Source organism: Ooceraea biroi, chromosome 5 (assembly GCF_003672135.1).
Source record: "Ooceraea biroi isolate clonal line C1 chromosome 5, Obir_v5.4, whole genome shotgun sequence".
Lineage (NCBI taxonomy): Eukaryota > Metazoa > Arthropoda > Insecta > Hymenoptera > Formicidae > Ooceraea > Ooceraea biroi.
In genome coordinates this window covers 12885435-12900820 of record NC_039510.1, presented here as the reverse complement: position 1 = coordinate 12900820, position 15386 = coordinate 12885435, and the positions used below count along the sequence as shown (strand labels likewise).

Here is a 15386-nt window from a genome sequence, read left to right as displayed (position 1 = left end):
GCTTTCGCTTTTATACTGCTTCCTTTACTATTTGATAATGATGATGAGTCGCGTTACGAAACCGTGACCGAAATATACCTGTAGGCAGGTGACGTTGGCGCAGAAGAACGGCGCGAATTTGCCTCCGCAACGCTGGCCTTGACATTCGTCACACATCTGATCATCCAGAACGTATGGTTTGACCTCGACCTGTTTTGAAGATCGTCATTATACTTGGAGAAAGTAAGAGATGTTCCAAATGATTTCAGAACAAATTCGAAGTAATTGCTCGTAATTTGTTAAATCTAGTCAAGATGTATCTTAATTGGATCTCACGAACTTGGTTGTTCCCGTTCTCTCGCGTTCTACCAAATCCCTCGTTTAAGGGCTTACTCGCTAAGACGTGTCGGAATAAAGAATGACTACGATTCTTCTCTGGCTTTTCTACTTACTCTTTTATCAATGTCGCCGTGCTGGAGCTGTACGAATCTGGCTGAGATAGCAGCTATATAGCTCTGCTGATTACTGAAGGCGACTCTGCCTGCTCCCTTCGGATACTTGAGCTCGGGATCAGTGTCGATGCCGGCGTAACAGACACCGCCATAAAGCCGGTCCATGATCATAGCAAGTTCCACGGCCTTGAGCGGTCGTGGCACACCGCCGACGAAAACGGTCTTCCGTGGATCGAGTGGCATGGAGGCGTCCAGCACAAAGTCAGCGTCGCTGAGCCGCCACGGTCGGATCTGCACAGGCTTATCCTTGATCGTGGGCGAGCTCACACAGAGATAAAGCTTGTCCTCGTCCTGAATGCAGGCGTCTATCAACTGTTGCACCGAACCCTCGTCCTGAAATACCGAGTAATCGCATGAAACTCGATCAACCATCCGATGAATAATGAGCTCAAGTTCATCCTTTCTTTCTAGAAAGAGACAGAAAGAGGAGCGCGTAAATTATACGTACCTGGAAAAGCAGAAACGCGTAGCCCTTCGGCGGGAAATAGGATTTGCTCTCTGCCTTGTGCGGCCAGTCGACGACCAGCGGGCCGAAGCGGCGGAAACTGGCTGTGATTTCATCTGCGCCGCAGAAAGACACACCATAATTACATCGCGATTACTTTAATCCGCCGAGCAAATAAAACTTTCGACATCGTTATCTCCAATTTATCTTTGACGTGAAATAAATTCCGAGGCGCTCACGCGCACGCAACGAGAGTAATCCCGTTCATTTGTGCGAGGGAAACCTGCCGGGGAGCAACTCAGGATCAGGTTGCTCCCCTATCCGATGAACTGAATATCCGATAGACTGAAACGTTCATGAAACTTCGGGAACAGATGACGAGAAACGCGGCCTCAATCCGGAATTACTCAATCGTAATTATTTACACCGCAAAAGCTTCGAACATCAAGAAAGGAAGACTCCCTGTCGTTGGTATCATCGACGTCATTAGATTTCATGACCGTACCTTCATCGATATCGGGTGGTAGTCCGCCGACGAAGACTTTCCTGGAGAAACGTTCGCCAGTTTCGCTGCCTTGGCTGTGAGGACTGCTCCGACTCGGTGACGAGAGCGGAGCCGCTTGGGCCGTTATGCCACCGCCTACGCCAACGCCGACGCCAACCCCGACGCCGACGCCGACGCTATCCAGCTGACTCGGCGCATTCGGGTCCTCCAGCAGAGTACCGCTCTGCTCCTCGAGACTCGGGAAGAACGGAGATTTACCTGCAAGCATCAAGCATGAACATCAGTTTCTCCACATAAGACAATGCTTCAATGCAATGGCGAGTCAAATTGGTGGCACGCGGCTTACTGAAAATCGGGGGAGGAGGGGGGAGAAACGCGAGAATTGGAGCACGTACGAGTAAACCGGTTCATGATGATGGCTTTACGACGGCGTGCGTATGCCTTTCCTCCGTTTCGGCGCGAAGACGATTATTCAAAGAAGGTGTATTTGAGTCACGCGCACGATCGTAAAACAAAAGATCGTTACGGATCAGCCGCGGAAATCAAGGTCCGGATCTGACATTCATATGCCGGCGGCGAGCTCATTATGCAATTCCGCGGAATCACGTAATAAGCGACGAGGGGGAATCGCGTATTATGTACGCGCGCGCGCTGGAATAACCGCTCGCTCTTTCGACATGCCTTTTCCCTTTTCGTTTTTATTTTTTCTTTTACGTGGAACCGGAAGTTTTGGCGTTGCACTGTTGAAATACAGCCTTCATAAAAACGTAATGCCGCTTGCGTAACGCGCTCGTCGCGCCGTTTCTAGACCCCATCATAATATAAGACAGCGTCTCCAATATGTTGTTGTGATAAATCACTCGATGTTTCGACATTAAAATTATGTTGTAAATAAATTCAGTGTTGAACCTTGATCCAAAGCCTCGCAATTATCAGCAGAGAAATTTAGCTTACAAAGAATCTGAACAAGAATAGATTATGGATACCTGCGGTCCGAAAATAAAAAAGCAAATAAATAAATAAAACGTGAAGCATATAATGAAAAAAATGACGTACAACTTGAAGAAATGAAAGAGTGACACCTTTCGACATTTCCGCACAATGAGTCAACCAATGAGGCCAGAAATAAAAAATAAAATACCAAGTTTACCTAAACTTGACAGAATTATGAAAGCCCAATTTGCATCTCGAAAGCATGTCCAAAACATCAGATATTCACTATAAATATCCAAATGCAAATATCCATAGCACATAAATAAACAATTCCTCGTTCGTTCCGAATCATCGTAACACGTTTTAATCATCAAGCCACCTCAGTAAACATTGCATTTACTGCATGCACTGCATACAGGAAAGGAACGGCTTCTCTCGAAAGACATTGAAAAATGTCTACTCCGACATCGCAAGTATCGGTAATTCGACGACAATCCGGTCGCGCGCGTTTCGGAGCAAACGTTTCCACTCGCATTTTGGAGACGCACGCAAAGAGCGCGTGTGCAAGTGCACGCGCGTAAAAGCCGATTAGTAATTACTCGCGCCGAGTAATTAGTGAGATACACAAGAGTGGATCGCCAGAGCGGATAATTCGGCAGGAACAACCGCGGTAAGCAAAGCCGATTGAGTGTGGCAGCGCAGAGAAAGAGGACTCACTGTATCTCCTCCTGATGGGGAACCTCGCTCTCCTGATGAACGTCGCCATGCACGCGCCACTCGAGATCACGGGCTAGATGCAACGGATACGGATGCGATCGATTCCGTCCGCGGGATCTGTTTCTCCCTTTCTGGCTCGTCGTTAGGGATGAAAAAAGAAAAACAGCAAAACAGAGAGCAACGCGCGTGAATGACCCGAGGGGAGGAGAGGAAAACAAACGAGCACGCGTCGCCGCGACGTTCACGTCATTTGCGTTTTGCGAGACGTTTCCGTCTGTACACGCAATCACATCACATCCAGCCGGAAATGCGGAAGAGGAATCTGCCTGCGTCTCACTGCGGTATGCCGATTCCCTAACGTCGTAACGATGATGTCGCTATCATTCTATGTCGTTATGCAAATAAAACGTATCAAAACAGAGCTATGCAATGACACGTAATGATAACGATGAAAGTTAAAAGTTAAGGAATCGACATACAGGCACGTCTGTCTGTCGTTACGATAAATAGTAAACACGGTAAACCGTTTCCTGCGGAACTGCAATGCGGGTGATCATTGGTATCGCTGATAATTATTTAAAATACTCAAATCAATGTGAGATATGAATGTAGGTCACCGTATGCATTGCTTAGAGCGTTCCCGTTCCAGCTATCTTTTGGCAGACCGACGAAAAAAATTACCCTTCCGACAATCATTCACTGAAGCTAATCGAGCGGTAACTAATCTTAGTGAAGGGGATCAGTGCGTGCACACAGGGAAAAATGTTCGTAGACGAGACAACCGTGTATAGCGGGGTAACAATAATTCGGCAACGACCTTTTTTCATGTTTTTCCATGTTGTTTAACGTTGGACGCTTGGGCGTAATTATTGCCACGAAATTACGGCGTAAATTCAACTTTCTTGCGCGCGGGGCGGCGGGAATTACGTAAAGATCAGGTTGATACGTGCACGGGCGTGTGTGCGTATGCGCATCCGTAATTTCAGATGTAAGATACTTTTAAGCGCGGTGCACATCAGCGCGATCGGATCCGCTGGCTCCATCGCTTCCACGTCTCGAGAATGCCGTTTACGAGAATTTATGGTGCTGCCGTTACGACATTACGTTGCATCGCGATTGTGTCGTTGCGTAATCGTGCCTTTTGCACGCCGTTTATGTAAAGCATTAATGCGGTATAACGGGAGCACACGAACGTTCTTCGTATCGAATGATTGTACATCACCTCAATAATAATTCTCTCAGAAAAGTTACTTCCTGTTTCTTTCCTTCATTTTTTCATGAAACACATTGTTTCATCAGAGAGTAACACATTTATTCAAATATAAACTTCTATAGGAAATATTTAAAAAATATTCGCGTCGCGAATGAACTTCTGCAGCCTAATGCAACAGCAAAGCAGATGCAAGAATACAATTTTTATCTGATTTATTCGTAATTTTAATTGAGTGGACATCTTTCAAATTTTCCACTACTCGTCAGCAACTCTTCCAATGACTTGTTAAGAAATAATTCCTTTATGTGCAGCTTTATTTAGCGTCTGAAAGTCTGAATCAATTAAAACCGGTTTGTCATTCGCGCTGGTCTGATTCGCTGGTGCCACGTGCTGCTTTATCGTAAAAGGTTGCAGTAAATAAATAATATTGCGTCTTTCTCTCTCTTTCTTTCTCTATATCTATCTCTCTCTTTATCGGCATGATTTAATAAATTCACGTCATAATGCGCATCGTAACGCCTCTAATTCCGCTGTGAACGATACTTTATGCTCTCCACGTGTGAGCTGCGCGCTAATCTCGTGCTTTCGTTTCTGCGTCTTACATACATTAACATAAATAACGCTCCGTGGGCATTTATAATTCACCGGCACGCCGATAGCGCGCAAACGAAATGTGCAAACTCGCGCGCGAGGATGTGCAAATGCACTCCGAAATATCTCTTGTCGAGTCCTTTCACAGTATTCTGTTAAGAATGAAGCAGTACTATGCAATAAATTTACGTCCAGATCTTCCGATCTCTTTGATATACGATTTTGGATGCATCCCAATCTTGGATTCATCCGATTTTTCTCGATTTCTTTTGATGTTTCATCTATTCCATGGTGAACGCATTTCAACGTGGCCTTTTTAGTCTTTGGCACGTCTTCTTCGTATGATTGATATTATTGTTAACCGTACCGCAGTGCAGCATTGTTCTGACGTCGCGATTGTGTTTCGAAATTCTTTTGTTGACTCCGCGATTTCGCCGCGTAAGAAAACTTTATTCAGACCATAGGTCTGTTCTTTTTAGCTGCACTGCTGAACTGGTGCAATAAGTTAGAGTGAGAAAAAATATACTTGTCTCACTTTAACGTATTGCACTAGTTCAGCAGTGCAGCTAAAAAGAACAGACCTCATGATATCTGGGTCAGTCGCTCCGACACCCCGGTGGCAGTTTTAAGAGGCTCCCGTGTCGAAATTGAAGCGCAAAAATGTAACACGCTACGGCACGCTCAAATACACACATCCGCTCGCAAATATTGAAACCGAATATTGAATCGTAGTTTCACGGGGCGATTTTGTATCGCGGCGTTATTATGTCGCTCAGCCATGTTATTATATTTCGATATCTGGGTTACCTTGGTAGAATGCATATAAATACGCACATCGGATTATATGCTTCAGGCTAATTTCCTACCAAATTTCAGATAACTTTGTAATATATTCGTATTTTCCATATTACTGGCTCATGATACGCTCGCAGCCATTGATATGTTACCAAAATGCAAAATCTAAATGGAATCCGTATCTGGTCTTCCCTATATACATAATGTATCGTACGTTCATGCGCATCACAGAGAAACCACAAACCGTCACTTGAAAAACGGTATTCTATAGAACGTTATGCTACCTGTATTACATGTCACATAGAGACGGATTCTCCAACGAAATATAATAGATTCAAAGCGATTCCTCGAAGAACATCTTAATCAAGCATCTGATTTCATAACGAATATCTGCAAAAATTGAAGAAGAGTAGAGAAACAATTTCAAGAAATCTAAATCGGAAACAGTGAAAAAATAATTAATCTGAAAATTGCGCAAACGTGAAAGAAGATTTCATCTTCAAGAGAGCGCAGGAAGGAAAGTATCGCAGGGAGATCTTGAAGACCCACATCGCGCGTGCGATGTACGATTAATGCAGCTGAAGCAATACTTCCGAAACGCATCTGTGCGCGCGGGGAGAGGGGCGAACGATCATGAAGCCAAACATTGGCAGCAAAAGTTGCGCCTTGTATTTTCTCTCCTGTACGCTCTGATTCGAGAAAACTCGAGCACGGTGAGGCTCCAATCCTCTCGCTCGCGTCCCGCCGCTTTACAAATTAGTCGGAAGTCCATCGTTAGCTACTCGGAGAGGCTGGCCCGTCGATCTCGACGGCTGCCAGCCGGCCACTGCCGTTTCCTCTCTGGACACGCGGGTCCATTGCCGGGATCAATGACTTTCCCATCGTGCGCAACCATGTCCTGTGCAGACACGTGACACATGACGCGCTGTTCCCCATGGGACTCGCCGCCAGTCAAAACGCGACAAGCTGTTTTCCTTCGGCCGACTATGCTATGCTTTTCTTTATTCACATAAATTAGCATGGCGAAAATCACTCGAGCTCCCCTTCGTCGCTCGCAATCAGACCGCCCCAGCCTTCTCCACCTCCTCCACCTCCTCCTCCTGCTCGAACTGCCGGTCCCCCTTCTGACTGTTCTACCTTTGCGTCACGAAGGGAAGTACGATGAAGGGCGAGGAGGATGAGAAAGGGCGAGGGACGACGGAAAGGGAATAAGCCGGGAACGAACGGGAAGCCAACTATGACGACGAGGACGAAAACGAGGACGATGATGACGCACATTCAATCTGATTGCCATGCCGGGAGAAGGAAGGGAGAAAGGAGAGAAAGACAGAGGGAAAGAGAGTTCTCTCTCTCGAGAGGAAAGACAGGGGCATTTATACCGTTTGCCGTTTCTCGCCGTGAAATGGATTCTGGCGATGTCTGGCGGCATGCAGAAATGAAAATTCGTATGACAATGATCAAGGGACGCGCGCGGCGCGATTATCCTCCATGTCTGAAACGCATCTAGATTTGTGGCGGATGTGTACGCTCCCTTGACGAGATCTAAATTGCATTGCAATTCTCCCAACTAAAGACGAACTCGCGCTGCATGGAGCATCACGTTTTACACATGCTTTACCAATGCTAACAAAATTATTAACCGAGTGATTACCGATGAAAGAACTTTGTAAAAAAAAGATCAATATTCACTGCTCATGTTGTATGTGCACTATTTAAACTTAAAGGCACAATGACTTTTTGGCTTTTTTAAAATCGTCTGCATCTTTAGAAACATCGTAAAAATATTTTTATGACATGAAAACATTCTTTTCCGAAAATTTTCACTATAATTAAGATTTCGTAATCATCGAATTATAAATTTTATATATCAGTTTTTGTCGCTCTATTAAGCATAAATACTAATAAATATTGATAACGTCGCTAATAATTGTGTTAATAAATATTAATCGCATGCCTTCGAGTCACACGGGAATTCAAAATTGGAAGTTCCCCGGGGGAGCTATGATACTTGTATAATCCTAGAACTTTGTATATGAGTTCATCTCCGCTGTGATCGCCGTAAAGGAACCTCGCAGCGATAAGTGTTCCGTGACAGTGCAGAAAGAGGCGAATCCCGCGTCGTATCTGCTCGATTCAGCAGGGCATCATGTCTAAATTATGTAGCCTCCTTAACCCTAACTCTGTCCTAAAGCGACGCCATAAAGCCTTTGAAATGGGATTCGAGTGTTTCCCAGAAGAAACGAGCGTACGCGCGGCCGTGCACCCTCCATCGAAGCCGCATCCCTCTGGGGGGACCAGTCGATGGAATTAGAAATCTAGAGCAGTAATTTAGCATTACGAATTGACAGTATTAGGCGGCCGTGCTCAGATTCATGTCCACGGGGAATTTAATGGAGCACCGTTCACAAATACAATATCAACGGGTGCAACGTAATTGCACAGCTATAATGTAGACACAGGGTTTACATAAGTAATACCAATGGATGATAGAATATTAAAGCTCCCGATAGATTCCGACGAAGTCGATTCAAAATTTAGGAAATAGACATTATTTACTGCGGCGCTTAACGTTCAGCATTAAATTCTTAATTGACGTATTAAGAAACTTCTACTCAATTCAAGCGGAAATTATACAGTTCAAATGTGTACATTCCCGAGGCTCAACTGACGGAAGACAGGAGAGTTCTCTCGGAGAGAGAAGAAGTCAAACTTAGAAGTCGAGAGTGCCTTAAAATTTCAACTAACGAGGGAAACGTCTGATTGATCAAAGAAATCATTGTCGGAGCGAAGAATCAAGGTCCCCCGCGTGTTCAGTATAATTTTCTTGCAGATGCAGGATACAGAGGTCAAACTTGAACGCTGCCGGCGACGCAGAGTGCAGCAGTGCCCGCACAATGCGTTCTAATTCTGTCTCGGACTTCGTTACGTAACGCGGCCGTGCTGAATAATACGCACGGTCGCGCTCGTGAATCTAAAATCGGCCGAGAGAGCCGTCGACTGGTTGTCTCGCCGCGTTAGATTAGATTTGTATGCGGCGCGTCGGCCGGCTTTCTGCCCACGAGCGTTCCGTCGATCAAGCGGCGATGAAAGTCGCAACCTTGCCGCTCGAAATGAGAAACGAGAAAAATGGAGCCACGCGACGATCGTGCAATCCGACGTGCACCGGCGATACGATCATGTAACGCTATTCGCGCGAATTCCCATCCGCCCGGTGATTTATTGCGTAATCCATCCGCGCGCGCGCACTTACGGATGCATCCGCAACGATCGATTTATTTCGGTTTGCGCGAGCACGCTGATTACGCGCGAGCGTGTGCGCGTACTCACGCCGTAGCAATTACGCACTCGCGTAAATTAACCGTACAAATACACGCTAATTATTGATCCTATCTATTATTAATTTGTACTGATCGAACGTTCGACCTCCGATTGTACTAATTAGCCGTCGTGGACAATCACGACGGTTCGATCTGATATCGAGTATTCGACACGAGATGATTTTCGGTCAATGTGAGGGAATGGAGATTACGAGGCATTACTGGCTGAAGCTTTAATCGCGGGTAAATGTTACGCTCACCCCTCCCCTCTACCCCCATCGTAAATAATAATCCGGACAGACGACAGGCGACTTCGTCACTTTTTAAAGCACGGGACAACTTCTGATTCAGTTTCCGCGTTGCGGGGTCACGATTTATCCGCCTTCACGCCGTGCAATTTCATCTCCTTTTCGTGTGGGATCGATTACTCGACATTCCCGGGGACTCGGGGCCGCAGCGGGGGCGTACAACTTCTCCCCCGCTTCATGATCCGCCATCAATCATTCCGCAACTTTTGCGAAAGCGTCGATTGCGAAGAGGGTTTTTGCTGGGGACGACACAGCTACTGTTGCCAGTGTAATTTTAGAGTACGACCGACCAACAAGGGCCTGTGATCTCCCTCGTTTCTCCCTCTCCATCTTTCTCTTCCTCTCTCTCTTGCTTTTCATCTTTCTCAGCATCGAGCGTGATGTCGCTCGGCGTTTCTGTCAACGCGACGATGCAAAGCCGCGTCGTCATCGAGGTAATGGAATTAAAGCTTGCAATCCTTGCTCTTCTTCCTTCCTCCTCCCCGGCGAGTATTGCCGCTGGATCACGTAAAAATGTTACGTTCCCTCCTCCCCCGCGCTCCGCGCGGTTCGACGATTCGATCGACGAGTCACGAGTCTTTTTATAGACGAGCGAGCACGGGAATAATCCGTTTATGTTAATCCGCCTAATGAAATTTGCCCGAGGATCGCGGGAACGTTCGCGTCACGAGCAAGCTCCGAATATTTATTCCGCGCGGCAATCAATCGAACAATGTGTCGCTGAAATTAAGGTCGGAGGTAATGGGTCAGGTCAACAGGTATAAACGCGCAGCGCAGCGACGAATTAATGGCACGGTTCGCGTCCCGCTGTAATCGCGCGACAACGAAATTGACGTTTAAATTACAATGTTGCCGGGGACATGCTCTATACGCATAATGCGCGTCGCGCGTGTACGAAATTATGGAGTATTAATGATCGTAGGTACAAACGACGGCGTGTGCAACGAGCGAATTGAGCGGGTCCAAATCCTTTATTTATAGGGCGAAGGAGGGCAATATCGGCCAGGCCGCGCGATATAGGTCACGTCGATACTCGAGCGGTTGACCGGGGTTAAAGGAAATTATATCTTTGCGGTCACATCTCTCGTTCCGACCGAGCGTTTACAACGTGAAAGTGATTGGAGGAGAAACGTCGCGGCGAGAAACTTCGCGAGCTCGGCCAGATCGCGCTCTTCCCTAATCGCTTTTAATTAATTTCGCCTGAATTAATTTATCTCCGCTTATGCCGCTTACCGCGACACCGAGCGAGCAACATACTCGAGCAACTTTCAAAACCACGTCGAACGCAAGGAAGGCGGTTCAAGTTGTCTGCGATTTAGCGCGCTTTGACAGCGGCAGCACTCGATAAGGCTCAAAGTTAAAAGTTTAATGGAATTTGTTATAGAGTGAAATAAAAGTTCAGAATTGGATATCCTCGCGCTGTTGTACTTGTAGATATACAGCACGAATTTTACAGATAAAAGTGGCGTATTTTTATTGTAAATCATATGCAATCGTGCGACGATAGTTCAAACATTGGACCTTTGCTTTACGAGCACTGACAAACTTACTTTACAAACGTATTAACATACTCGGCGGAGATAAAACAGTGTTCGCCAGATCCTTACATGCTGAAACTCGGATGAATTTCCATTTGTGGTTGGACCCTAGTCTGCAACTTAGATTCAATTTGCCAACAAATTCCGCTTCGCAACTCCATTCGGCGTGCAGTTGCTCATCGCACCGCGCAGTTGAAGGCAGCTGCATCACATTCGCGACCTGGGAACTCGTGAATTTCCCGCAGACCACAGAATTTCGAGCGCGGTCCCCGTGGCCCCGATCACGATCAATGACGTAAGGAACCAGTCAGAGGTGGAGGACGCGTTCCTCTGTCACGGGTCAACAAATTCGGATCTGTAGGTCGCATACCGGGGCTGGCACTGCGTGCGACGAGCGTTCGCGATATACCAGCACGTGGAACGTGACTGGTGCTGGTATTGATTAGACGTAACCGGGGCCCAGGCCCTCGGCTCGGTTCCCGGGCCTCGATTTGCCATCAATCCCATAACTCCGACGGGAGCTTCGATCGTCAAGGGCGAGGACGGCTGGCTCTGAAGCGCGTTTATGCGAACCACTCGAATCCGCCTCGTTCTGTTGCTGTAGGATTGGTTTCGCTCCATTTGATGGTTTCATAGTGGGACAGTTGTTCTCCATACAACGAGACAGGATACGATTATTATATTAGGATTACAGAATTCGAGTTGAAAACGATATTCTGGTTGGTTTACGTTACGTATCAAAAAATGTTCTATAAAAAATTAATTTGATATTTTTAAATCTTGTACTTTTGGCAATGCTTTCCATGATGCGTACGTGCAGTAAGTGTAATCTGGAGAATAATCTCTTCACAGAATAAAATTAAAAAGAATCTAGAAAAATATATAATATTCTGTGGTTTTGAGAGATCCACAATTTTTGAGGTAAATCTATAATTACTTATTAAAAACTTATGACAGTGAATAAGCGAGAAGATTTTTCATCTAATATTATTATATTAGTATTCCAGTTCGAACTAATCCTACATGCAAAGAAAAAGAAAAAAAACATCGATGCTTATATATCTAGGAGTTAAAAGATAAAAGTGACAAAAATTTTACTGTATTCTCAGTTTATTAAAAAAAAACCACTATATTTTATTAATCTCGCTTGAGTGAAAAATGTCGGCATCAGAGTGTGGAGTCGAGTGGCTCTAAAACTCGTGACACATGAGAGCTTCGCGCTCATTCAGGGGCAGACCAATCCATGGGGGAAACCCACGTAGGAGGATATCGCGTGAACAGGGGGAAGGACATGAAAGTGTCTCCGATTTACGGTGCAGGTCTGTACGTGCCACATGTGTGTACATGTGCGTGATAGACAGACAGCGGAGCTAGGGAGACTTTAGAGCCCGGTTTGGCACTCTAATCCCGGCGCCTTTACCCGGTTTTCATCCCTACGCTCGCCGCCACCCGTCCACCCCCTTCCGACCGTCTTCTATCGATTTACCGTGCACCGAGTGCAGCTCGGGTTGGCTGGTACGTTGCACATCACCACCGGACTCGCGAGAGCCCGGCACTCTCGCTTTGGTTCCGTGACAATACAAGAAAAGCCTGCTGAATAGAAAGAAAACGAAAGAGAAAGAGAGGCTTCTTTCTGTCTGAACGGGCGACATTTTTACTCCCGGTAAGATAAACAAATACCATATGGCATGATCCGGTACGCTTAAAAATTTACGGGAGATGTGGCTGATTTTTCCCTTGTGGGAACTTGCAACGCGTGGTTCAGCTTTCACTCCGAATCGAACTTTGCTTAATGGAAAACTTCGATTCGAACAACCACTAATACGCGAGCTCGCTCGCAACTGCGACAACTGAAGTAAATTACGAGCAATTACGGTAAATTTATGGACAATATATAATGATGCACACTGAGAAATAAGAAATAAGAAAAGATTAAGAAATCTATCGTATCTTCCAGTGTGCAAGCGTCAGCTAGATGATTTATTAGATTACGGAATTCACTTCGCACACAGAGATACTCTGTCTCGCAAATGGGTAGTCAAAGTCCACTGACATGGAGAGAAAAGGGAAATTTTTTATGGTAGAAGAGATAGATATATATAAGCACATACATACACATAGAACGACAGTCATTTGAATACGCCATGCGTCATACGTCGCGAAGAAATATCCATCCGCTCACAAGTGGCCACACGCACGCGTTTCCGCAAACATTATTTGGATCCTTTTTCTCATGGCTTTTTGCCCGATATGTTATTAGGAGCTTTTATGTCGAGGGTCATGGGAGAGATTGAACGGCCAAGTGAAGAAGATAGCACCGTTCGTCAACGATCCGAAAATCGAATCTGCTTTCGTGACCGCTGACGGTACATTCTATTTTCCGATACATATATTTGGAATTGGATCGTTACGCTTTATTTGGTTAATCTCCGTGATTTCGGATCCGGTCAAAGTGGAAGAAAGCTGGGAAGGGAGGAAAGGTCTCCGTACAATCGATTTAGTTATTCGGTCGCCGAGATCGCGCGCCAATACCAATAATGATAACGTCCTTTTAACGACGTCGCATAGCGAACGTGAATAACGTGATAGCATTTAGCGCGTAATCCGTTGAATCGTCGCTACGCAACGTTTCCAAGCCGATTAGGCTCATTAACGGTGCATTTAGACGATCTTAGTTTTCTGGGCGAAACGCGCGGCGACTACGAACCGTCTTCTCTTGGCCAAATTAATTGCGTCGGGTAATAAAATTTCACCGAATCACTCTGACGCGTCACATGCGAGACTTCGATGCAATAGCGAGTCTCGATCACGCTTGACGCTCCTTACTCTCTCCGACGATGTGAATGAGACATGAAATGATGAGTAAACAACGTTTCCCTTTCATAGTGCCATCACGAGCGCGGATGCCGCCGCGATTCAATTTTTATGTTAATTCACGATCGCGTCATCCCTATGGAAATGCGTCGACACCGAGGAGCTCAGCTCTCGGATGCCCGGGCAACGACGCCGTACGTTTAAAATCCCATTTTTAAGCGTCACGAGGAACTTGAGTCCTCCGTGCAAGACGAAGCTAAAGAAGACGGGAGATTCCGGGGATAAGAGGTGGTGCTGAGATGCACCCTTCGCGATTTCAATCCACTCCCGGAGGGGAATCGCCTCACGGGGATTAACTATGATTGGGCAGGTTTGCGCGAGCAAACCGCTTCGGGCGCTTCCAACGATCGGTCCTGAAGACGAGTGAGACGGTGCACGCGTGATCGGAATGCGAGAGAACGAACAAGGCGGCACGGAGTGCAAGGGGTCGGTCGAAAGGGGTTAGCAAGCCTCACAAGTATCTAGGGTTCTCCATCCCCCGCGCTCTCGTATTTCAGCGCGCCGAGATCTTCTGGGGGCGAGATATCGTTTGTTGGGAACGGGGCGGCGAGGGGGACGACGGGTAGGGCTTCGACGACCCCGTTTCCATCGTTTAACGCGAAATTATTCACGTTAATTCTACTTCCCTCTCTTCCTCTCTCTCGTGCGCTCGTCGCGCGCTGTACAAGAGACGCCAAGGCGCTTCTTCTCATCCGTTATTCGCCGGCGAGTCGGTTTAAGTTAATGAGGTCTCAAACTCGTCAAGCTCGCGGTAAAGTGCCCCTGCGTCGGATTTAATTGAGGGTCGCGCGAAACTTTCAGCTTCGCGAGGAATCGCGACCCTCTCAGAAGATCCCGCATTCATTCGCGCCGGTAACGGCGTCATCGGCCGTTGGAGATATTCTTTCTCATCAGCGCGTTTTACGCTGTCGTATTAAAATTGAATACTGATTGCATTGCTTGGCGGTGATCCACGCGAGCCTTTGTCGCTCTCGTGACAACGCGGCTCCGCCGGCGATTGCGCGGCGCAAAGAGTAAAAACGACGAGGCGTAAATTTGACGGCGTCAATTTGCCCGCACGCGCGTTAATGCAGACGCGTGCCACGCACCTAGCCGCGGAGAAACGTGTCTCAAGAACGTCGCGAAAAAGTGAAGGAAAGTGAATCCGCCAGTCGACTCGCGCGATTGACGGCCTCTCGTCGTCTCTGTGTGCAGCGGGTGCCCTCTTCGCGCGGAATTACATCTGAAAAGGCGCCTCTTAAGGACGACCGGTTGGTGTTGTGAAAACAGAAGCCTCTCTCGACGACGGCGCGTGCGATTTGTGCGGGGAATTTATTGAGTTACCGTGTAATGGAGGACTCTCGGCAGTAAGAGGCATTCGGTGGCGACGAAATGGCATGTGCTCATTATCGCACGTTCTTCTGATCGATCTGCTATTTCCACGAGCGAACGGCGGTGCCACGGTTAATTTTGGAGGCACTGTCATCCCCGAGATCATCGAGAAATCGACCGACCCTAATGACAGTGGTGCAAAATAGACGTACAAGAATACGCCGTGTCAAATCTGAGAAGTGGGATATAACTCCGATCGATCACGAATCACATGCGGGCTAACTGCAGTTTATTTCGCAATCCTGGCAAGACTGAGTATCTCGCTGGTGGTTTCGTGAGACGAAGTTT

The 15386-nt window shown here is 46.8% G+C and overlaps 1 protein-coding gene across 2 annotated transcripts in view; it reads right to left on the bottom strand.

Moving 5' to 3' along the window:
- Positions 1–15386, bottom strand: part of LOC105281003 (cytoplasmic polyadenylation element-binding protein 2) — a 169635-nt gene that overhangs the window by 22023 nt on the left and 132226 nt on the right. For both annotated transcript variants that reach the window (XR_894220.3, XM_011341909.3), the window contains exons 4-7: positions 1442–1699; positions 940–1052; positions 432–824; positions 79–189 (exon numbers count right to left, since the gene is read on the bottom strand). Coding sequence is in view for 1 of the 2 variants with exons in the window: in XM_011341909.3 (XP_011340211.1) it covers positions 79–189; positions 432–824; positions 940–1052; positions 1442–1699 (875 nt within the window). In the remaining variant the exon portion in view is untranslated. The remainder of the gene's footprint in view (positions 1–78; positions 190–431; positions 825–939; positions 1053–1441; positions 1700–15386) is intronic.